At 39.3% G+C, this 24451-nt stretch overlaps 1 protein-coding gene across 9 annotated transcripts in view; it reads right to left on the bottom strand.

Annotated features, from left to right (window-relative positions):
- Positions 1 to 24451, bottom strand: part of LOC109032035 (GTPase-activating Rap/Ran-GAP domain-like protein 3) — a 480199-nt gene that overhangs the window by 9554 nt on the left and 446194 nt on the right. For all 9 annotated transcript variants that reach the window (XM_072296201.1, XM_072296202.1, XM_072296203.1 and 6 more), the window contains 12 exons: positions 22603 to 22669; positions 22219 to 22321; positions 16057 to 16155; positions 15344 to 15447; positions 14288 to 14399; positions 12761 to 12913; positions 10288 to 10409; positions 6462 to 6756; positions 4230 to 4328; positions 3361 to 3527; positions 1973 to 2086; positions 827 to 1070 (listed from right to left, as the gene is read on the bottom strand). In XM_072296201.1, the coding sequence (XP_072152302.1) occupies positions 827 to 1070; positions 1973 to 2086; positions 3361 to 3527; positions 4230 to 4328; positions 6462 to 6756; positions 10288 to 10409; positions 12761 to 12913; positions 14288 to 14399; positions 15344 to 15447; positions 16057 to 16155; positions 22219 to 22321; positions 22603 to 22669 (1679 nt within the window). The remainder of the gene's footprint in view (positions 1 to 826; positions 1071 to 1972; positions 2087 to 3360; positions 3528 to 4229; positions 4329 to 6461; positions 6757 to 10287; positions 10410 to 12760; positions 12914 to 14287; positions 14400 to 15343; positions 15448 to 16056; positions 16156 to 22218; positions 22322 to 22602; positions 22670 to 24451) is intronic.

The raw sequence follows: 24451 nt of genomic DNA on the forward strand, positions 1-24451 counted from the left end.
TTTCTATAAGTCATAAACAGAGAGAAGTTAGAAGTGCATGACCTCTTTTAACAAGCGTAGGAAATATTACAGTACGTTATCGCACCGGGATAGTACCGTCGTACACAAGGGTCAATTTCTGTCTGATCTGTACTTATAAAAAACGTATGAAGGTCAGAAAGTCGTTGCAGACGAAATGCCTTCAATTTTGAGGGTATGCAATCCGCAAATGTGCCCGGCAGCACCCCGAGCCCCTGACCGCTGATCCAGTCCTTGGCGTCGGTGCAAGTTAGGTTCGATTCTGGTAGTTTGCGCCTACTTTTTAACGAGATTGTGAATGTCCAGCCCAAAGACATAGTAACACAAAATTTCGGTTTCTTCATCTTAATGTGTAACGAATATCTTCCTTTTTCCTTCCCCCCCTCTCTCTCTCTCTCCCCCTCTTCACTGCTCGCATCTAATGCGAGAATCGAAACCTCAAAAGAGGAATTTTGTTAACGCGCTCAGTTTTTTTTTTTTCACACTGAAGACAAATCCGATAACAAAATAAATGATTTACAAAATACGAAGGTGGTAATTGTAGCGCTTGGAGGACATGTGCAGTTTTTGAAAATAAAATGAGATAATCACGAACTAAACTAAAACTAGTTTGAAATTATGTTCTGTGAAAAATTCACAACTAAAATTCACCTTTAAAGCATCAAAAAGTGAGCTTAAACTTCCTGTCCGCCTTAAGGCTCCATGCAACTTTGAACTTTAAACACGTATTTCTTGAAATAGCAAAAACTCCACTTATGCCCTCCAAGCCCCTCCAAACCCCTCCAAGCCCCTTAATCGAATGACGTACTATTGTAGCAAAGGAGTAGTTCCGGCTCTTCATCTTCGTAGAGGTCCACAGCCGCGACCAGATGTGAGCGTGTGCTTTCTTGAACAGCGAATAGTTTTTTCACCTCTCCAGTCCGCTCGTTGACCAAGTCGAACTGATGACGATAGCCTATACAAATATGGTTATCGGCTGAGCCTCCAGCTGATGCCGCTAATGACGAGTCAATCAGAGTGATGATCTGCGGTGTCTCAGGGACCGTTATTTCCTAAGAGACAAAGGCAATGAATAGATAGAACATTATTTCAAGAAGAAGCATGTGCTCTCACACTGGGAAGCAGTGCATTTTATTTTATCATAAGATTCTGAAATAATTCCGATTTGCCAAAGTTCCAAAAAAAGTCCGGGAAAAAATTTCAAAATGCGCCCGGATTTAGTTCCGAACATCGTCAAGTTTGATCAGAAAGTCCCTAAATTTGATCAAATAAATGGTCAAACTTGCGAAAAACGGCAAATTTCGATGAGATTGCGAACATAGTTGAAAATTCCGGGATAGGTTCCAATTGTTTGAAAAGTTCCGAATTTCGAAATTAATTCCGGGAAATGGCAGCACTGCTGTTAAGGGAATACTTTCAAAATAGACTGATCGAGCCTCATAGACTCATAGACTTTACAGAATCGATACTATCTGGGCCTAATCTAAAAAATTATTATCGCTAAAACTCAAGAACTACATGTAGAGAGTATATAATGACGTCATATTCACTATCACGGGGGCACACAACACATTAGCGTCATTTGAATGTAATTTAGTAGAAAGGAGCCGACAAAATTATGGTATTTCTTACTTAATTTCTTACGTGATTTCTGAATTAACTTCGTCTTTGATTTAAAAATACCGATCACATGTACCTACACAAGTAACATTAACAAAATTATTGTGTGAAAGTATTATTATTCAACTGTCAGTTTTCCTTGAAAGTTGAACAAATTTTAGTTAAAAACAAAAATTTGTTAATTTTCCAAGAATTTTTATGAATGAAGATAGAGATGTACTTACTAGTTTTACAACATTTTGATCGCGTTGGTTCCCCTCTGTTAAATGCTACCCATTTTGGGCCTTTAATCTGACTAACGGAAGGAGTACCTATAGATACGAGTTAAACTCACCCTCAAGTATAAAAATCCGTCCACTGTGTCTGTGTCGCTTGCCGGGCACCACGCGGTCCAGGCTGCTGAATGCCTCCATTGCATCATGAGCAATTTTTTACCAAAGCTCACTACCTGCAGTTCAAGAGAAAATACATTTAAAATGAACATTTTCTAGACGGCCGTAATCATCCAACCATTTTTGTAATAATAATAGCGGGATGATTATTGGGATTGACGGACAAAGCTTATATGGACAAAAAAGCCAAAACGGGAAAACGCCGCAGGTGTTCTATGTGTTGAAACGGGTGGCTCCTGTAGACTAAGGGGGAAATGATGGACTGACTACAGGGTCTCTCGTGGATATCCGTTAGTTTGGTATAACTTACCTCCTTCGTCCATTGCAACTGCATGTTTCCACCGATGGGATCGCTGTACTTTCTCCGTGTCTTATTTGCCTGTAAATGTTTCTATCAACATCGATAATTGGACGTATTTCGCCAAGCAAAACAATGTGCATTAAGACATGGGCCCTAAGACCCATAAGAATAAATGCATGACAAGGCTCGCGTCATAATACACATAGTTCCATTTGACAGAAATACGTCCAATTGGACCGCGTTAAACGGAAAGGAACCAAGCCACATCAGCTACTGCCAAATTTAATTGGGCAATTTTTCTTGTTTCGTTTAGCCACATAGCACCTAGAATCTGTGGCAAGATGCAACATTTTTTGTTGCATTTAGCCACGTGGCTAAATGAGCTGTGGCTAAATGAAACGTAATCAATTCTCTTGTTGTGCTGCTTGCCTATTTTGAAATCTCTGTAATTGAAAACTGAAGGGGTTGATTAGTGCGAGTTAATGACGCGCCTTATCAGCACATTGTGCAGGAGTTCACTGCTTGTTTTTTATCTATTCCAGATCTTCAATAAAATCACTTACACTGCAGTGAAATAAAAATGGGAGGATAAATAACAAATTTTTCGCTAAATGTGGTTGGCAATTCCAAAGACTGTGGCTGACTGCAACAATTTTTGTTGCATTTTGCCACACTAGTTTTTCTTGTTTCATTTAGCCACACAGCACCCAGAGTTTTTGGCAATTTGCAACAATTTTTGTTGCAGTTCGCCACGTGGCTAAATGAGCCGCGGCTTCATATACAGATACCGAGAAGATTTATTAACAATTCAATTGATAAATCAGCAATCAATTATTTTCCGTGTTCAAGAAAGGAGAAAAAAGACGCCCTCAGTGTACCCTATTGTAGGTAATTTTAAACGGTGAAAATTAAAATGAAAAAAAAAAAAAAAACTGATAAATTTAAGAAAAGGGGTTTAGGTAATACTTCTACCCTCTTTTGAGCCAAGTACTGCATTTTGAAAGTATTATAATTTTAGTATGAACGTACCATTCGAAGGTGAGACCCTCCAGGCCTACTGATGGCATAACTCTGGCAGCCTCTCGTCCTTTCCAAGCGATGCTCTTTTACATCTTGCTTACTCCTGGGTACTAGCTCCGTGTTGCTATCGCTCTCAAAATCAGACAGTCGGAACACGTAAATTTTACCATCTTTACCTGTGGAAGTCAAAATACAACTTCACTAAATATACTGACATGCTCATCTCAAAAAAGTTTGAAATAATGATTAAACCAGCCACACTCATCCTCCAATAGATATAAACGCTTCTTTCCCTCTCGACAGTGTACAATTTAAGCATTCTGGTTCATTTTCCTCAACCAGAATTTCACGTAGAACACGATTCTAACATTTACAATTCTGAAATTAACCCCTCTTTAAAATATTAACGTTTTTACTTTACACAGGTTACGGGAGATTTTGAGTTGCCCGGTCATGAGAAACGCAATACTCTAAGTGAGTCAAATCGCGCCTTAAAACGGTTTCGGCGGGCTTCTTCAATCGAACATTGTTCCTTTCCCACCCTGTATTATTGTTCAAATGGCAAACAATTTGCTATTTATGCTATAGCTTAACCAAAGCGTCAAGATTGAGGTTGCCATGTTTTTGGACTGTGGAAACTGCCACTGTAACGTTAAGTGTGCAATTTGACTTTCGTAGACCATTGAGTTTTCATGAGCGGGAGCAGGTTTGAATTCACGCGTCAAGAAACATTAAATATCTTGGTGAGGAGTTGATTTCAGTGTTTTTGGCGTGTGGCGTTTTTGGCTCGGATAGTTACTACAGTCGGAGTTAAGTAACGAATTTACAGAAAGTAAAAGTAAAAATTCGGGCAGTTACAATCAGATTCATTTATTTACCTTTATCAGCCCGGAGTAAAAGAATTCCATGGGCTTCCACTACATGCAATTGCTTCACCTGCAGGGATTTGTCGAAGATTTGCTTGTGCGTTACTCCATCTAAGAAGAAAAACAAAATGACTCAATGACACTTTTTAATGGGCGGGACGCTAGAAAAAACTCAGATAGATTAGAAATATTCAATCGCTTGCTCTTATTTTTGTCAAAACTTGTGCTGAGCATTGCGGTCCTTTGACAGAAAAACTGTCAGTGATGTAACGACCCGCTTTTTCAAGATCGACGCCGAGATAGCGTTGCTATCGTTACGATGAGTGCAAAAGTCGTTCCTCACGCGGTTTGCCGATTCACGGAGCACATTTGGAACACATTTACGATGACCTTCCGCCGGAGCCATTACTCAGTTTTTATTCAAAATCTCGTGAAACCTGTGGCAGATGCCGCGAGTGTCTCGCAAATCCCCTTTCAATTGCCTCACGTTGGATTTTGTTTGAATCCGATGACAAACACCGTCTTTGATTTATGGAACTCGTTTATCGCCGCTTGAGGAGGGTGGGGGTGAAACCCTATCGTGATGGGTGGTAGGCGCTGCACGGGGACCATTTCTTCTCCATCGCTTTATTTTCCATCGCAGATCGATGTTTCGAAAATACCTATAATTCTCTGCCTTTGTTTTTTGTGTCCTGTACCTTGATTTTTGATACAACTGCCCATCCAAGACGATGGGAAATGGGATTTTTAGTTGTATAATGAATGGACTACTGAGGTCAACATTGAGTGAATTCTAACTTAAAAATCTACTTTTTTACGATAAATGACGCGTAAAACACAGTATGCGCGATAAGAACGTGAGATAGTAACTCTGAAATCGAGGAATACGCAGTTGAAAATGAGTATTTTTTTCCGTAAATTAAAAACGCGCCGGATAGCATGATATCAGCCGGCACCAATCAGAAGCAAGCACGGGTTTCTGTGACTGGTGTTAAATGGACGTATTTCTTTCAAACGGAACTATGTGCATTATTACGTGAGCCTTGTTATGCATATAGTCTTATGAGTCTCAGGGCTCATGTCTTATTGCACATGGTTGTTTGAAAGAAAAGCGTCCAAATGTTTCTCCACTCTTCGGAAACAACTCTCTCCATAATCATATTAAGTGAATATTTTCCAACGTACACATTATTACATATTGTTGTGCACACATTGTTTGTGATAAAAACCACAGTTTCATGTGAAAACGCTTTTTTTTTAGTGGACATCATCAGAGAATGAGATAAGATAGTGATTTAGCGAAAAGACACGAATGTGCCCTTGGTTTTCTCTGAAATCAACTCCAAAGCTCAAAAATTGACAGGGCTGCCACTTCATTTGGGGACTCCAAAACTGGAAACACGGCAACCCCGCTAATGTATTTGCTCCCTATCTTTACATAAAGAGTTTGTTTTGATGTAGAGGTGGACTCTCAGGGTAGGGCGGGACATCCCCTGCATTTTGGCCTCACTTTGAGAGCTTTTTTTGAGCTTGGGAGATGATTTCAGAGGAAACGAGTGGCACCATCGTGTTTCTCGCGAACTTTTACAGATGAATCAACAGTCAAATCGCAAATCCCTCACACAAGCAACATCTCCATTACCTCGTAGTCCACACAGGCATTTTGAATCAAACGTGTATCGAAAAAGTGAGCCGAGCTCGGCGCACACCGGGCTCTTCACTCGTCGAGCAGAACATGGCGCCAACTCTCCCGTTTAAATTAGAGTCCCTTTATACCCAGAGTTAAGACAACTCGATTATCAGCTGACTGGCAGCCGGCCTTGGCTGGCCATGGAGGCCGAAACGAGTGCACCCAAACGAACGATATTGAGGGATAAAGATCAGGAATCCTGCGATGTCTGTCACACAAAAACAACAACATCAACAAATTGATCAGTTAAAAAGAAAATGAGATTGGTTTGAGAATAATTTCTTAATCTATTTTCATTTTGGACCGATGGAAATAACAATTTACTCTTGAAAAACCACAATTAGGTAATATTTTCATTATTCTTGTTCACATTCGAGGTACCGCCATCTTGGTGCACTCGTTTCGGCCTCCATGAGCGAGAACCAATCAGAATTGGATTTTTTTTAGGCCACTTTCAGCCCAACCCTGGCCCAACCAAAAAGAGTTGTCTTAACTCTGGGTATAAAGGGACTCTAGTTGAAAAGGCGACTGTATGTACTCTATGGTTAGGATACCTTCGACGAGGAAGACGCCGTTCTCGGTGCCGACGATGAGTCGGGTCTCGGCCCAGGAGTCGCCGCAGCCGATCTCGTGCCCGAAGTCGGGGTAGAAGCAGTGCGGCTCCCACGGGGCGCGCTTGAAGAGGCCCGTCGTGGCCAGGCTCGTCGGGGCGTCCCCCTTCACGATCGTGTCCAGCTTGAGCGCCTGCCCGATCCGCACGAACTCCACCTGCCGCGCCTCCTCCTTCCGCCGCGACGTCTTCGGCGGGTCCGGCAACACGTCGCTGAACGCCCGCCGGTTCAGCATCGTCTGAAACATCACCCACATTAACCATCCATAACCTACAGGAGGATCCAGGGGGTTAGCTCAGGCTCGCCCTCCCCCTTTCGCTCCAAATAGGAGGAAGATAAAGATAAGGAAGACAGAAGAAAGAAACAGAGGAAAGAGGAAGAAAAAACGCTTACATGTGGTAATTACACTGTTAAAAATTAATGATTTATTCTGAGTGAATAGCCGGCGTGAAAACAAAATCCAGCGCGAATATCGCGCAGCACTGTGAGTGAATATATCAGAGCGTGAATATCACCAACGACGGACGAGTTAGTTGAGCTCCCTCAAGTAGCGTGAATTCAGAATCGTTGGGTACGAGCCTCGAATGGTATAACGTGGTTGCGCACTTAACTATCACCGCCGCGACTCGAGATCAAATCCATGCTGCGGCAGTTCCGTTTTATGTTTGCTAGCAAGATTTTCACCCCCGCCAGAGCGCGATATTCACGCCGAACCTAATTTGCGCCGGATCCATGCACTCAGAGTAACAGGTGGTCAAAATAGCAACTGAGTAAGCGTGAATTTTGTGCCGGGATTTTTAACAATACAAAAACCTACAGGAGGATCCTGGATCCAGGGAGTTGGGTTAGGTTTGCCCTCCCCCTTTCGCTAAAAAAAAGGAGGAAGAAAAAGGTAAGGAAGAAAGGAGAAAGAAGAAAGAAGAAAGAAGAAAGAAGAAAGAAGAAAGAAAGAAGAAAAGAAAGAAGAAAGAAGAAAGCAGAAAGAAGAAAGAAGAAAGAAAAAAGAAGAAAGAAGAAAGAAGAAAGAAGGAGGAAGAAAAAAGCAAAAAGAAAGGAACAAAGGAACAGAGGGAAGAGGAAGGAAAGACGATTCCATTTGGTAATTATTCATGCCAAAATTGATCTAAATTGCATAAAAATTGCTTCAAAAATTCAAAAACAATCAAAGAGAGGGAAATAATGGGAGTCCGAAGGCCTCCCTCAGATAATTTTTTAATTTTTGAAGCAGAGGATAGGAGGAAAGACGCTTTCATTTGGTTATTATTCATGTCACAATTATTGGCCTAAATTTCATATAAGATGCTTCAAAAACTTTTTTACATTCCTTTCGCAAGCGACCGCGATGCAATCGTCCAATAAGGATCGAGGATTGACTATGTTCACAATCGGGCCGCGGTCAATCCTCGATCGCTATTGGACGACATCGCGGTCGCTTGCAAACGGAATGTAAACGAGTGCCAACTTGATGACACCTTTACCTTCCAAAAAAACAAAAATATGATTTTTGTACAAAACGGCCCAATCCAAAAAATGTCACTAATTACCAAAAAAAAAAAAAATAGGCACCCAAAAAGTATGATGGCAGTACCGTTTGAATTCATCATTTAAAAGGAAATGGCATCATTCGTGACAAAAAACAAGGCAGTACAAAAATCAGGCGTCAGAGGGGATTTAAATTCCTCACACGCATCCGAAGGGGGACTAGTGCCAAGAGCCCAAGTCCCGTTACAATCAAGGAAAGGCGGAACATGGTGAGAGTCAGCTGGAGGGCTTTGCACATTTGATTAAATATTTACGAGGTGAAGTAACGATTGGAATATCAAGTCAAAAAGAAAGCTAGTTGAACGATTCTGTTGCGATTCTTGCTATCCTCAAGAATTATTACCCTTCTACTGACAATAAGGAGGAATGTAGACAGTTTTTTTACTCTCCTGAAAAATCGTGTTTTCCGAGATATGCACTTCTGCACTTTCACCATCAATATGCTGAGGATTATGGTTGCTTTGATGCGGAGCTAAGATCGAGGGCTGTTGGAGGTTGGAATTATTGGAATCCGAAAGAGAAAATGAGCTCAAATTCAAAGTGAGATCTAAGTGAAAAGGCGTGGGGGATAAATGTTCTCAGGCAAGGTGTTGGAATATTTCAACAAAAATAAAATCATGAAAAATCATGTGAAATGTTTCAGGAAATTTTAGGAAAAAAGAAAGATATTGAAACGTATTTTTCAAAAGTAAGTGCAAACTTAAATGAAAGACAGATGGTTTTTACTATTTGGTGTTCTTAGTACGTGTTGCATATGCCCAGCCCCTGAAATTATGTTTCATATTTCTCAATACTTTGTGAAATTTCATGTAATATTTTACGGAAACCTAACTTTCATATTTTCGACTTCACTCGTGCAACCCTGTATCAGGATACATAAAGCACCGGTGGGTTAAACCGCAAAGCAGTTACAGGGGGTAACCTACAGTATCTTGAAAGTACTAAAGTAAAACTTTCCCTGCGGTGTATCTCATCCACTTAGACCCTTACACAGTGTACCTACTTAAGTTTCTCTCACAATTGGCAACGAAGCCAAAAACAGACTCCAATCGGTGTCTCTAGCGCAAACACCACCGCGTCTTATTAAAATTTAATAAGACCACGCGGTGGACCCACTTTACTTCACCTGGAACCAGAATTGGACTGCATTTTGCAATTTGGACCGATAAATTCTGGCTCGTCTGAAAAAACACTTATGTGCATAGGGAAACTAATGACACATACGTTGTTTTTAAACCGGACCGGAATTTATAGGTCCAAATTGCAAAATGCAGTCCAATTTATACTACATTTCATCAGCCCCCTCTCTCAATGGCATCAATATTCTCTTATACTTTGAGACTCTGGCTACGCACTCAAAATGTGGCGCGACACGGTGAGATTTTGGAGACACGCTTGGGTGTTATTTTAGTGAATATTCAAAAATGCGGACCAGGGGAAAAAGAGGGTATCAATGCTGATGTATAAAACGTAAAAATGTAGGTACTGCTTCAGACTCATGCAGTATCTTTGAAGACTTTCTTTTTGAAGGTATAGACAATGCATGACTTTCATGTCCTCACCAGGTATTCTGTATATTTGTCCGAGCAATGGTCCACTGAATTTCGCGTACCCATCCTTCCACACAGAGGCGTTGGTTAAATAGGAGCAATAACAAGATTCAATTAACGAGCTAATTGAGAGGGTCATTTTTTTGAGGTAGCATGCGAATGACCCGCGAGACGGTTAAACCATTCGGTATAAAGCTACCTCTGTTATAATCGATTCGATGTCTTCCGTTGATTGGCTAATCCTCATTTGACGGGCTTGGAGGACAAGGCGCATGAGTGCAGTTCTTGAAACAACTGAAATATTAATGATTTCACGGAAAACCAGTCTTGAAGCATTTTATGTGAATAATTCCTATTCCCTTCGCTCCAAAATTCCTATTTTTAAGCATTAAAAAGTCAGTATGAACTTTCTGTCCGCCATTCGCCGTATGGATCCATGTAACTTCGAAACTTCAAACAAGTATTTCTCGAAATAGCAAAAACTGCACGTATGCACCGTATCCTCCAAGCCCCTCAATTGAGATAAGTGAAAAGCGTATACATGCTCATAGTAAGATATATCTACAGCCATCAGGAAATTTATTAAAGAAGAAGAAGAAAGTTAGTTTGCTTTCGCAGGGTTGAGAAATCGAAATCATGGACAGTATCAGGGTGTATTTTTTGCGGGTGTAACTTACCACTCTACTTCCAGAGTCAGCCATATGCTCCGAGTACAAGTCTTTGATAAGCATATCCAAGGTACGTTCCCTCTTTTTCGAAAAAGTTGGTGTGTTAAAGGCTGCTTTCTCTCCGTTAATTACTGGAAATAAATGTTGAAATACTTCCAGTTAAGAAGGCGAGAAAATGATGTTAAAAATAGCAGTAGTAGCCGGCTGCTAAAAATAGCGGCCGGTGTGTGAGAGGTACCGATATAAATCTTGGGGGGGTCATCGTTTCCGCAGTGAAGGGTCCCAAGAAACGACATAAAAAATTTGGGCTGGAAATTTTGAGGCCCCTTCGGCGGGGGGGGGGGGGGGGGGGGGTGTCATAGATTCGGTTGAAGAGGCACCCAGGAGTCGACTCAAGAAATTAGGGGTGGAAATATGTATTAAGCCCTCCGATAAATACGGGGAGTCAAAGGTCTCTTTCCTTCCTGCCTTTCGGCGCGAAACGAAAGACTTTTTCATGGGCTAATTCCGAGTCCAAGCGAGGGGATGGGCCTCCGCAATTTTTTAACGTCACATAAATTGTCTTCAAAATCTTCCGTAGAAAAAGAATCATAAGATGGAAAAATCGGAAATCCAACTTCTGAGCGAGATATTAGCAAATATTTTTAATACAGACCAGATGAAAGTTCAATTATACAAACGACGTCATTTATTTTTTTGCTATTTTTTTGGATTTTTGCTAACCAATATTAATTGTAAACACTTATAATCTTGTTTAGGAGTTGATTTTCAGACATTCTTTTGCGTGATTCATTTTCGTCGTGAAATTTTGAAGAGAAAATTTATTGGGTAGTGTTTTAATTCATACCTTAGAGCCCTATCAATAGTTATAGCCCTAATTTTACTGTTTTTTCAGTTTATTGAGGAGATGAAGGATCACGAAATTTTTTGGAAAATAATCGTACAGCACACGATTGGTCTACGCTTCCGCTTATTTCCTCTTCCTTTCTCTCGATGTTCAAAACATGCTGAGTCTCATTTTTGGAGGAACCATTGAGAGGCGCACGAAAATTTCTCTCCGTGAGAAGAGAGAGGAAGATAATTTCATAAAAGTCTTCCTTTTGCAGATGCGTTTCAAAAAGATCAAGGTTGTTATAACACGAGAGCTCTTCTTCAACGTTAACCAATCAAAGTTTTTCGTCCCCAGTGATATGAATTCATCAGGGCGGCCATTTTCTGGGGTGCTTAATGATCCATTTAGGGGAAGAGACTCTAAAGTTAATAAATCCGAATGGAGAAACTTTTTAATGCTTCAACTGTCCTCCCGGTGATTTTCACGCCTGGGCCTCGTAAAGCCTTCAGCCGGTAAGAGAAACAGGAACTCGACGAGCATTCACTCTGGGGTTTCGTTACAAAAGCAAACTTTTCAAATCATTCAAGTACTTCCAACTGGAGATTGACTCACGCTTTCGGACAAAAAAATCTCATAAATTGGTGCGATACTCTTAAAACAAATTAAAATCAGACCGAATCGACGGAGGAAACCAAACCCTAACTTATAAATTCAACCATATAGGAAAACTAAATAATTTACGACACATATTTTTAAGTTGATTTTACATTTAATCTTAGATTGCGAGTTGAGGCAAAAAGAAAATCTAGTTATATTTTCAATTTATTCGCCCGTTTGGCTTGAAGTAGATTTCGAAGTTTGATAACGTATGTTTGAAAGTTAGATTCCTTCATATTCAAACCCTCTGGTCGAAGTCAAAGGAATTCAAATCAAATTAATGTCTCAACAAAAATCAATTATGAATAGGTACTCATATTACTCTGGCAATTACTCGTAAAAAAGAATGATCGCATGATCAAATCTCTCAGTATGAATCGATGCCCAGGTTTTGAACAGACGCTTTTTATTATTTTTAAAATCATATCCGATGGCATAGCTGTCTATAAACAGAGATGCCACTGGGTTGGTGCAGTGGGTTGAGAGGGAGGGGAGAGGGGAGGTCGAAGTTGATAAATACGGCACCCATAAATCGACATTTGCTAGCTTTTACTGATATGTTTGGTGGACTCAAGAAGGAAGACTGAAAATGAAATGCGAATATAGAATTGACGAACCACGAGATTTATTGGTTAGACCGGTGGGGCGGGCGATTCAAACATAACATTTAGGTACCACTTCAAATTTTTTCAAAATAAAAAAGATTACATAACCAGAGAAAACTAAAATAGTATTGGAAAAGTCTGGCTTTCCCTCAAATAACGATATGTATTTATAGAGAACTTCAGGTTGCAAGGGCGTCAAGTATGGTAGAATAACCTCAAACGCTTTTTCCAACTTTTTGGTCTTCCAAGAAGAAGGGAGAAGAAAATTTGACTCAAATTAAAGTAGAGAAACATGCATTTTAAAATCTCTTTGTTGTAACCACACCGTTTCAGGCTCTGACGACAGCCATATACGTATTTCAAAGAAGAATATAGAAAAAGTACTTACATTTGACAATTAGGAACTCTCTGAATTCCTCCCTTGACTTAAAAGAAGCTGGACAAGGAAGTGAAGGGCCAAAGAGAGGAACAGACTCTTCTGAAAAAACGATGAGTCGGTAGGATTCATCCTCTTTTTGATACGCAACTAGGGCAAAAACATCTGATTTTTGGAGGTTAAGGTAATTGTACAACTTCGGGGGAAACAAAAAATATATTAAATTTATATTTTAATCACGGAAAAAAAGTGTCAGGGGTTATCCCCTAAAATTGTGGTACAACACCAATTTGTCGGATGATATGAACATTTCTAATTAATTGTATTAGTATCGCAACTAAAGTTTGCGTAGTACCGCAACATTTGGGTTCGTCACCTAACTTACTGGGGTACTACCATAATTAATTGGGGTACTGCCACAATTAATTGGAAATGTCCATATCATCCAAAAACCTCAAGCTTTTTTCCCCCCGTGAGCATCCAAAAAAGTTGCCAAACATTAAGAAAAATATCCTAGTGGTAATTGATGAGGGCCACTTGATAACCTCATCGTCTCATAGGCTGTTTGAGGAAAGACGAGACGTCATTTCATTGAAAGAAATCGAAAATAAAATAAAACAAATAATTAATTCAAAGTTAAAGGGATAGAATTGCAGGTTCAACGCGCTAGCAGGTTAAACAACCTTTTCATCGTTTGAAATTTGAATTACCTACTGAATATCTCGAGTGAAGTGATAAATCTCATTGTGCGATACGTGTAGAAAATGGAATTTCAAAACTCAGCAGTCTCACAACACGAGGTAAAACTTTGTTCAGATAAGTTTTAAATTGCTCCGGAGATTTCTCTTCTAACTCGAACTTACTCAATCCTCTCCGCCGCCAGGAAGAAGGTATAATCTCACAGGACTTCATTAAAAAATAAAAACTTAACTCACTACAAAACGGTAGGTATTCTGAACAAATTCAATATGTCCTCCCGTTTTTTTTTTTTGAAGATGGACACCATGTGTAGACATCGCAAGTCATAATTCTTAGTTAGGATTGTCCAACAAAGTATGACGTTTTCTCTCAATAACAAAGATAATTAGGGGAAAAGTTGGAAGTGAGATTTTCCAAGTCCTCCATACACAGCAAATATGTAACGCATTGATCTTGAAGCTAATAAATCTTGTGTCGGTGTTCGAGACACTGTAACTTTCTCAACACGTTGCATTAAATGAAAAAGGTATTATGTCTAATAAAAAAATACGAAGTTGCACTTCGTGAAATTTTTCACGAGTTTTCTAATACTAGAATATCCTAGAAAAGATTATTTTAAAAACATTAATTACTTAAATTTGGTGCATAATAAAATAATGATTATTAATCCATAATTATTTTCCTCTTGAGAAAATAGCATGCCGGTATTTTTTGATAGGTGCTTTTGAGAATCGGATCGAGTTCTTTCGACTTAGTATTAATATAGTGCGTGCAATTATATAAAATATGATGTAGTTAAGTTTGGTAAAATTGATATGATTAAGGACAATACAAGGATACGGGTAAACTGTGACTTAATAAAGGAGGGATTGAACTCGTGCATATGAGCGGCTCCACCGTCCAGATAGACAATATTGACAATATCGTTGCCTATATGCCGTTTCCTCTCAACCTGTAACATGGCAAACATAGAATTATGGTAAAAATTCCTTGATTCTCCGTCTAAAAAATGTCCTATCCATACGCGAAAAAAATTCCCTACAGAGAAATCGTCACTACTCAAAAAAAGCATTGGTTTGCTAAACACCTAAGGCTAAAAAAGCTAAAAAGCTGAGCTCTTTATTTGAAATATTGATAAAATATTATAAGGAATTTTTGTTCATCCTAATTAATGGACAGAAGTCAAAAATTCAAACATCGCCAAGGAATGAGAGCCAGTTTTTTGTCCATCTCTTGGGTGGCCGTCCACCAATACGAGGAAGTTTCCAAACTCTTAATAGTGGAGAGACGTGAATTAAAGTTGATCTACTGGCCGTGGTGAGCTAAAAAATCTGGATAGGAACTCGATGCATGTCTACATATTCTATCAAAATTGTACGTACAGAGCCTTCAGAAATATTACACTGTTCAGCAAGCTCGAAACGACCATTTTCCAGCACTTTTGCCCGCACTTCATCCACGTGACAAATGTTAGTTGCCGTTGATGGTCGATTCCCGTGCTCCTCATCTTCGACGAACTTCTGACCAGTTTTGAATCGTTTGACCCACTCAAAACAGTGAGAACAACTCATAAAATGATCTTGTTAAACTTTCCTGAGCATACCGAAAAGTTCGGTAAGGTATACTGAGTTTAAAACAAAATTTGACGGAAGAAAGGCTACCGAAGGAGATGCTTCATTGGGTTCCTGGGTTCCTCCTGGGAGGAGATGAAGGGGACGCCCAGTCATAACTGTGGCGACAGGGGGTTTTGCAAGGAATGAGGGAGTGCTAACTCCCTGAAGGGCTTTCAAAGAAAAGGGTATTTTGAAGGCCAGGTGTCGCAGAGCGCTGTGAAAGTGGCTGTATGTACTGTGTCATTCAATCAGTGTTATCATAAAGCGTAGAAATGTCAATTACCTGCTGTCTGTTGTCTTTTGAGTATGGTAGGAGCGTGGACACATGAAACATAATTTCATGACCTTCATAAATGGTATAGACAGAATATTTACCCGTCATATCACCTGGAAACGGTTAATATTTAGTAATAACAGAGGTTTTAAGCGGTTAAAAGAACATATTTGATATGGGGAGCATTAATAAGAGTTTACACTTAGGCCATAAAAATTAGAATTACAGTTTATGGCAAATTCTGAGTATTCGGTTTAGCTATTCAAAACTTTCAGCCTTTCAAAGTTTACCGCGATAAATCGTACTAAAGATTTTCTTCGAAAAATCCTAATTCACCATTGAGTAAATAAATCCAAATGGAAAGAGGTAGACTATACTCTTTCACTGTTCTACTCCGAGATGAAACGTCTCAATTTAACTATTTAACTATACCTAAAACTGATGAGCTTATCAAATTCTTAGTAGAACTGTATAATTTTTTTAACGATGCAAAATACGTTTTAATTGTAATATCAAGGGTTAGTTGATTTAGTAGCGCATATTTTTCCCTTTAAAAATTCTAGTAGAGTTCGGAAATTCGACTTAAGTAAGAAATTAACATATTCCGTTTCCGTAAATTTAAACATCTTGCCTGATTATTTGAAATGATAGGTACATCTTGAATCGTAAATTCCACTCTTTCTTAAAAGTCGGCAAAGTATAACTTAAGGGAAAGAACTTACCTTTAACATCTAGACCTCCCCTGTATTTATCCCATCCTTTTAGTCGAATTTTTTCACCTAGAAGATCGATAAAGTTATCGAATTCTTCACTTCCTTCCTCTGTAACAATTAAAACATGCAGACAAATATGAAACGACCGAAATTTGCCAAGCTTATATCCTTCTGGATTCTTAAAGATGTTAAGGTGAATCCTCGGTTCGAGTAGGGATAATTCAAGATTAGAGATAGCGCCACCAGTCACCACAGAGAATTTCACTTTCCTTTGACGATTACTGAAATAATATTCCTCAAATTACAAAAAGCAGATCCATAAGATATACATTATTTTTTGCTTGATTTTTTGAGCCAAAAATCGCATTGTTATACTTAAGAATCACGTTTGGATTCATAGACTCTCAAGGAGAATAATGCTAATTTTGAGATTATTTTAAGACACTTTCAATTCAATTGTTTATATTCAGTATACTTAAATACCGAGAGACTTAATTAATGGAATGATTGTCTCGTCTGAGGCAAGCAGCAGAGAATGACTGAAATGTAATAAGGTATGACTGGCGGACTATCATCAGAATATTCGAAGGTCAGATGTGCATTGTGTGTTTCCATTTCGTCTCTGAATCAAATTAAACGAATAAAACATCTAGCATCAACTCCTACAGCCAACTTTGAAAGAAAAAAAAATAAAATAAGAGAAAAGGTATCAATTTTGCCCTTAATTGGTTGTTTTCTATGCTCGAAAACACACGAGAAGAAAGAAAGTATTTGAAATTTTTAAGGGTCAACAATTTTTAATTCGACACTCCAATCGTACGCTAAACCTCTTCTAGAAAATTCTCGAAGTATATTTTCAGAATAATCTTGATTTTTCTATCAGTTACGCAATGTGGCTTAGAGGGGAGCTAACATTCTAAGAAACTCGTGTTTCACTAGGTACTTTTAATTGCATGCATACTTGGCTCCCTCGGAGAATCTAGAAATCTTTTCCGCCTGCGAAGCAATATTTGATATTTCAATAAGTTTATAAAAGTGTTGCTTCATCTAAATCGCTTCAGCACGTCACATCACTTCTCCATGGCTATTAGTAAAGACTATAATAAGATCCCAAATATCACTTTCGGGTCATTCTACATAAATAAACCCAAAGAGATGGAAAAAATCTCTCAATTTGACAACGCTTCATAATTTTAAGCAGTCTCGTAAAAAAAGACGCTAAAACGTTATCATGAACCTATTTTGTGAGCCCTTCCGACTTTTTTATGATGTTAACCTTTACCATATCACCTTTTACTGCCTAGGTACGTTCGATTCAAAGCTTTATAACTCATTCGAACAGTGTGTCATAACAGTGTGCTGCAGTATTGGGAACGAGTTCACCATAATATTGGTGACTCAACGTAAGTACCTCTGCCTAGTGCAAGTAATTCCAACGATTCATAAGGTGATAACTAGCTGCTTCAGCTCGCTACGCTCGCTTGCGCCGCTAGCCGGGGGCAAGCCCCCTGGACCCCCAGTTACTCGCTCTGCGAGTAACTGTTGGCTCGCTTCGCGAGCCAAATTTTGCTACTACCAGTGCTTAGAGGACTTCCTGGAGGCAAAATGATAAATTCAAAAACAAAGAATAGGAAACTAAAAATTACCTACTTTTAGAAAAAGAAACAACCTTGAAAAATAAATAACACTCCTGGAAAAGAAAATCAGAACACTTTTTGAAAATGTAACGGTGCGAAAGGGTGAAGATAAATCACCAATTCTCTTGGAAGAAGACATGAGCCGACCCCCGACATGAGTGAAACTGCCGTAGGACCCATGCTAGGGTAGCAGGGTGACACGTGTTGTGAGCAGGTAGGGATGGGTTTACGTGGAGAGGGAAACGGAAAATCAGAGGGTGGGAGGTCCCCCAACCATATGACTCGTCCAGCGTCAAAAACGCAAATATGTCGTTATCAAATCGAGGTAAATTTTGCAACTTCGGTCGCGCAAATCGAAAAACGAAGGGGTCTTGGCACATCTAGACCCTATAAGCTTTCATTTAAAACAAATCCGAGGAAAATCGGTCCAGTAGTTTCCGAGATCGAATTAGCACAAACTGTCCAGCGGCAAAAACGCTAATTTGTCGTTATCAAATCAAGGTAAATTTTGCAACGTCGGTCGCGCAAATCGAAAAACCAAAGGATGTTGGCACGTCTACAGCGTAAGAGCTTTCATTTAAAACAAATCCGAGGAAAATCGGTCCAGTAGTTTCCGAGATCGAATTAGCACAAACTGTCCAGCATCAAAAATGCAAATATGTCGTTATCAAATCAAGGTAAATTTTGCAACGTCGGTCGCGCAAATCGAAAAACCAAGGGATGTTGGCACGTCTACAGCGAAAGAGCTTCAATTTAAAACAAATCCGAGGAAAATCGGTCCAGTAGTTTCCGAGATCGAATTAGCACAAACTGTCCAGCGTCAAAAATGCAAATATGTCGTTATCAAATCAAGGTAAATTTTGCAACGTCGGTCGCGGAAATCGAAAAACCAAAGGATGTTGGCACGTCTACAGCGTAAGAGCTTTCATTTAAAACACATCCGAGGAAAATCGGTCCAGTAGTTTCCGAGATCGAATTAGCACAAACTGTCCAGCGTCAAAAATGCAAATATGTCGTTATCAAATCGAGGTAAATTTTGCAACGTCGGTCGCGCAAATCGAAAAACCAAGGGATGTTGGCACGTCTACAGCGAAAGAGCTTTCATTTAAATCAAATCCGAGGAAAATCGGTCCAGTAGTTTCCGAGATCGAATTAGCACAAACTGTTGGAGGCCAAAAAAGGCCTTAGGATATTAAATAGATTAAATATATAGATATTGATTTACTAAACCGCTCCATGGTTGAAAATAACCTGACACGGATAATCACATAGCCACATTTATATAAGGCCGTTGATTCACCGTAGTTTTTTCATTTGGACAGGTTCATAGAATTTTCATTATTTACATTCGAAAGCTTGGGCTAAGCACAACGATAACAATGGGGGCTCTTGGTTGGTTGATTGATTGATTTATTTATTAAAGGCCTTTACCCATCTAATTGTAAATTAATTAAGGTGAGTACATTCGTCAGCTTTCTACAATCGAAAAATTAGAAGACAAATTAGGGGCTTCGAGGACAGGGCGCTCGAGTGCAGTTTTTGCTATTTCGAGATCTACGTGTTCCAAGTTTCGATAGTACATGAATCTTATGGCGGAGAGGAAGTTCAAACTGACTTTATGATGCTTAAAAATTGAAATTTGAGAGCAAATTTTTCACAAATTGTGCTTAAGGACTAGTTTTATTTGAAATCATTAATAACTCAATTTTGTCAAAAACTGGAGTTATGCGCCTTGTCTTCCGAGCCCCTCAATTATGCTTACATTTTCTAAAAAATCAACAATTTATCGGCGAGGGTTTGGCAATTATTGAATTTTCACACGGCAGCACTCTTCCCACCAATAATACTTAATGCCCTCTCCTAGATCCGATCAAATATAGGTCAAGTGATATGAAACTGGAAAGAGATTCAAGGAAAGGATCCTAGCTTCAAGTTTGGCAATCCATAGCCAGTCTTGATCAAAAGGGTGTTAAGGAGAGCTAAAAGCGGAGCCGCGAGCCGCAAGGGGGGGGGGGGGGGGGGGGGTCGGCCGGAATGAAGGAGTGTTATTGGGAGGAAATAAAGTAGCCGAGATAAAAACATGCCGATTGTGTACACAGCTCTCTGGCGTCTGCCAGTCCCTCCGCCACCGCCGTTGCGTGAAAGCACCTCCAAGTGAAAGCTGAAATTTTTCGCTGGGTATAATTGCTATCTTTCATCCCGGCCCTACGGAAAGGGGTGTTTTACCCTTTTAACACCCCGCTCCACCGCACGCTGCCCCTCCCCGACGGTCCCCTTCGCCGCCGATCTAAGCTCAGTCGATTGGAACCTAGGCCGGGCTCATGATGCAGATTCGCGCGAAAAAGCCCGCGTCAGTGTTATCTCGCCGTGTCGCCTGGGGAACACTGAAAACGGCGTTTCAGCAGGACTACACTGAAAAAAATAGTTCTTTTCACAGAGCTCCTGCACTTTTTTCGTTCCAGCTATACAGGGTGTCCCAGGTTTAAGTACGAATATTGAAGGAGTCGATTCTTTGGGTCAAAAAAATACGTTTTTGAGGTGAAACTTTGTTTCCAAAAACGCTTCCCTGGGGAACACGGCTCCCCAAAGTTGGAGAAAAAAATCGTCTCTCTAACACTGAAACAATGTTAATCAACCAACATCAATGAAAATTGGTGAGTAAGAGTAAGTTTTAGCGCTATTTTCATTTTTGAACTTCAAAAAAGGGAAAATTCATTGTATGGGCGGTTTAGGAGGAGTATCGAACATAAAAGTGGCCAAAATTAATATTTCTGCCGACAAAAATTGATATTCGATGGCACCACTAGATTTATTTTAGTGTTAGAAAATATTGAGATAATGTGTTCTGCGTTTTTTCGCTATGACTCATCGCTTTCGAGATAATAGAAACTAAATGCACGGGTGGGAGCAAAGGGGGTGGAGGTTGGCGGTGGTCCCCAGGGAAAGCGTTTTTGAAAAATAACTTATATCACAAAAACTTCTTTCTTAACCCAAAGAATCGACTTCTTCAATATTCGTACTTAATCCTGGGACATCCTACACAAGTTTCTGTTTTGAGGACAGAATAGTCTCTGCTCACGACTGAAGTTCTGTTCTCACAGTGGAAAAGTTCTGTAAGAATAACAAAGGAAGAGCAGGAGCCCCGTGAACAAAGGGTTCTGTTATCAGCACCAAATATTTTTTTTGCGTGTACAGGAATGAACGGTTTCACACTTCGGAATCACCGGCAGAGATTCTGAGCGGGCCCTGCTAAGCGGCCTTTCTTGCGAGAAAGTGTTTACACTCTGGTTCCGGACATGATAAAAAAATGAAGAGAAAAAGAGGTGGGATAAAGGGGGAGGGAAAGAGCCTGAGAGAAGGCACCTCATCGAGGGAGGTGTAGAGAGATATCCCACCCCAGGGCTTCTGAGGAACTCATCGGACACACGATAATAATCCGGGGGGGGGGGGGGGGGGCTTCCTTATATCCAAAGAAGGGCCTATAGCCTCAGGAGTCCACCCGGGAAAAATTTGAAAACTTGAGTCGTTTCAGGAGCAATTTCTTGTTGTTTTCACGGTAAAATTTATTGAATTACAACTTTAAAGATGAAGAAGATATGTTGTGCGTTTCCCAACAAAATCCTTCAAATTCCGTGAAAGGGGATTTCTGGGAGACAAGCGCCACCAGCCCCTTTCTAGTTCCGCCTCATCAATCTCTCCGCGAAGAATCTTTGCGATTCGAATTTATTGCGTGCGGAAAGAGAATCAGGAAAAAAGAGAAAAATGGTACTAATGTTCAAAAAGGTTGTGTCTGAAACCTTCGTCTGCGACAGATTGGCGATCTTGTCCGTAACCTGTGTCGAATTTTCGCTTCGATTGCATCATGCGCGATACATCATGCTCCCAAATTTCAAAATTAGCATTATCGATCATTTCTTAAAGAACCCTTTTGGCATTAGCGTGGAAAAAGAAAACATCCTCGAACATCTGAAGTGAATTCGATCAAAATTTTAATATTCTTAAAAGCTACCAGAAACATTGAGGATTTTCGTCTTTCTTATCTATCAATTTTCCAATGTATAAAATTGATGATTTATGGACATGCGAGATGAAAGCAACACAATTGGTGCAATCACGAAGAATTTGTGTCTTGAATTCTAAACAGGAATAGTATAAAGGGCTGTTTAAAATAATGTCGTGGATCTGAACTAACCCAATCTAAACGGGATTCTTACTCAACTTTCATATTTATATTTAAAAATATATTAGTACATTGCATACCTCGTGATGAAATCAATGTTAAAAAGTTTGATAACTCAAAAACTATGAACGAGACGTCATGACGCATGAAGCTATGTCAAAATCTGCGTCCCAACGTTTCAGAACAATTGCAAAAAGTTCCAAACGCTAATCATTTTTCGCGATGTGGTACTTGTTTGCTTCGGAGCTCAGTTCTCGATTTGGTTTAAGCTAAAGAGTAGCCGCGCACCGTCCTCCAAGATAAACATTTTCATCTACGGAGAAGTTATACTTAAGGGAGCCAATTTTTACTTACCATTGCTAAACATCTCATCATCTGTAGGTTGACCGGGTTTTGTGTATAAGACACCAAATTTAAAATTGACTGACCCTTCCTGCTCTTCTAGTAATAGTAAATCCTGAAATAATAAACGGTTTAGTAATTAGAGAAAGGATTTGAGACAGGTCATTTTAAAACATCAAAGTTTAACCAGATTGTTTGAAAATACATTCTTTTTTGTTTTCCTCACCAATATTACGTTCTTTTTGCATACAACAAAATCAGATTGAGATAAATGTTCTACTTGCGTAAAAAAACACTAAAATTTGAAATAAATTATACCGATGGAGTTCAAAAGAGGGATGATTTGAAAAAGGGCTAGGCTTCATTCACCAAAATTTACGAAAGCTTTAAACTCACCTTTTGAATTTCAGGCGTAAATATTTCCTTCGGTCCTTTTTCTAACTTATCCATATTTGGGAAATTACTGAAATCAGAAAACCAAAAAATGATAAGATTGATCAGAATATATAGCCTCCAAGAAGCATACCGGATTAATTAATTTTTTTGTGAACTGCTGAGTTTTTCCCTAGCGTCTTTGAAAACATTTTAGCAGCTAGACTGTGCCCTACGGAAATATTTATTATAGGTTATTGATTAGAAGACTGAGTTTGTGTGCCAAATTTAAAACCTCATGGAAGAACCACGATAAGAAGAGACCAAAATTACAGACATCTCAGACTTTGTAAAATAGAATATACTTCAGTTCTATCATGATCAAAGTTTCATGGTAGGCAGAGCAATAAACATTGCTGAAGATTTTGTTTAACTGTTTTTAAAAGGTAACTTCATAAAACAATGTTGAACAAAGATCTTTAAACATTTATTGAACGGAATACAAGGTGAACGAACGTCAATATTTTCAACTAAGGCAAGCGATACAACTTAATTAACGTTTGAGTAAGGCAAGGATGTATCACCACCATTTGAAGGCGTTTACAATATGGTGATCTGACGACAAAGTAAAAGACACGTTCTGGCGATGCGGTAACACTCATGAAACTCATAAATATTCTAAATTCTTCAACTTTCAGGAACCAATGATGGTCTCCGCACTCGCTTTATGATCTGAGTCAATCAGGTTCAAAACAAAGAGACTCTCTTTGAACCACTCAATTACATTACATATTCCACACCTATTCATATGATTACATGAATCATACATAAAAGATTATACACGCATGCATGAGATCCACAGGTAATGCTGCCCTCTCTGAAATACTTCATTTAACTAGAATTTCTACAACACTGCCGTGCTGAGGAATAACGCCGTTTGAACCTTCAAGCGTTGCCAAATTTCCTTTGACGAAACTCGAATTTCCTGGTGAACTCATGAGTATTTTTCTGTCATTTTTCAGCTGAAATTTTGCTCGCAATTCCACCGAAAAGTCCTGAGAGTTTCAAGGGAAAATATTCTTAACTCTCCTCGAAAATGAACATTGTATCGAAGGGAATTTGGCAACTCTCGAATGTTCACCCGGCGTTATTCCTTAGCACGGCAGAATACCTCCTCAGTTTGACAGAGCAAAGCTACAGAGTTTCTGGCAAAACTCAAATTATCAGGGACAAAACTAATTGTGTAAAATTATATGTTCCTCGAGTGAAATTTTTGCTAGCTTTGATAACGAGTTGGCGAACACTCCGAAGGAATAATATATGGCGAAGTTAACCCTAGTCTGCCTGAGCCTCTGAACCAACTAGAAAGCCTGAGCGGGGTCAATTTGACCCCAGCTGAAAATCAATTAGTTAGCTATATATGTTTTTTTCATGTTTTTAGTTAATATCAGTGCACTAACCTTACAGGCCTTAACCATAAAGCATATCTAAGTTTTAAAAAACACGGCGCAGGGTATGCAACCATTTTTTCATACACATGTTGCCATGTTGTTCTCAGCATGAGAAAAAAAAATCGAAGGGCTATTAAATACTAAAAACGAAAAAAATCTGAAAAATTTTGATTGTTTTATAAGTTTCTGAAAAAAATTAAAAAGAGAAAAATGAATACACCTTCAAAGTAAGCTTTTGTGATGCTAAATGGTAAAATATATGTTATAAGGATATCTGACCCCGCTCAGGCTTTCTAGGGGTACTCGTGAATTTTTTGATCTTTCATGCACATTCCCCCCCCCCCCTTCAAAATCGTGTTCCTAGATGTTTTTGTAGAGCTGTTTTTGAAGGACAAACAATTTCGTGCATACCACGAGAAATG

This window comes from Bemisia tabaci, chromosome 2 (genome assembly GCF_918797505.1).
Source record: "Bemisia tabaci chromosome 2, PGI_BMITA_v3".
NCBI classification, from domain to species: domain Eukaryota; kingdom Metazoa; phylum Arthropoda; class Insecta; order Hemiptera; family Aleyrodidae; genus Bemisia; species Bemisia tabaci.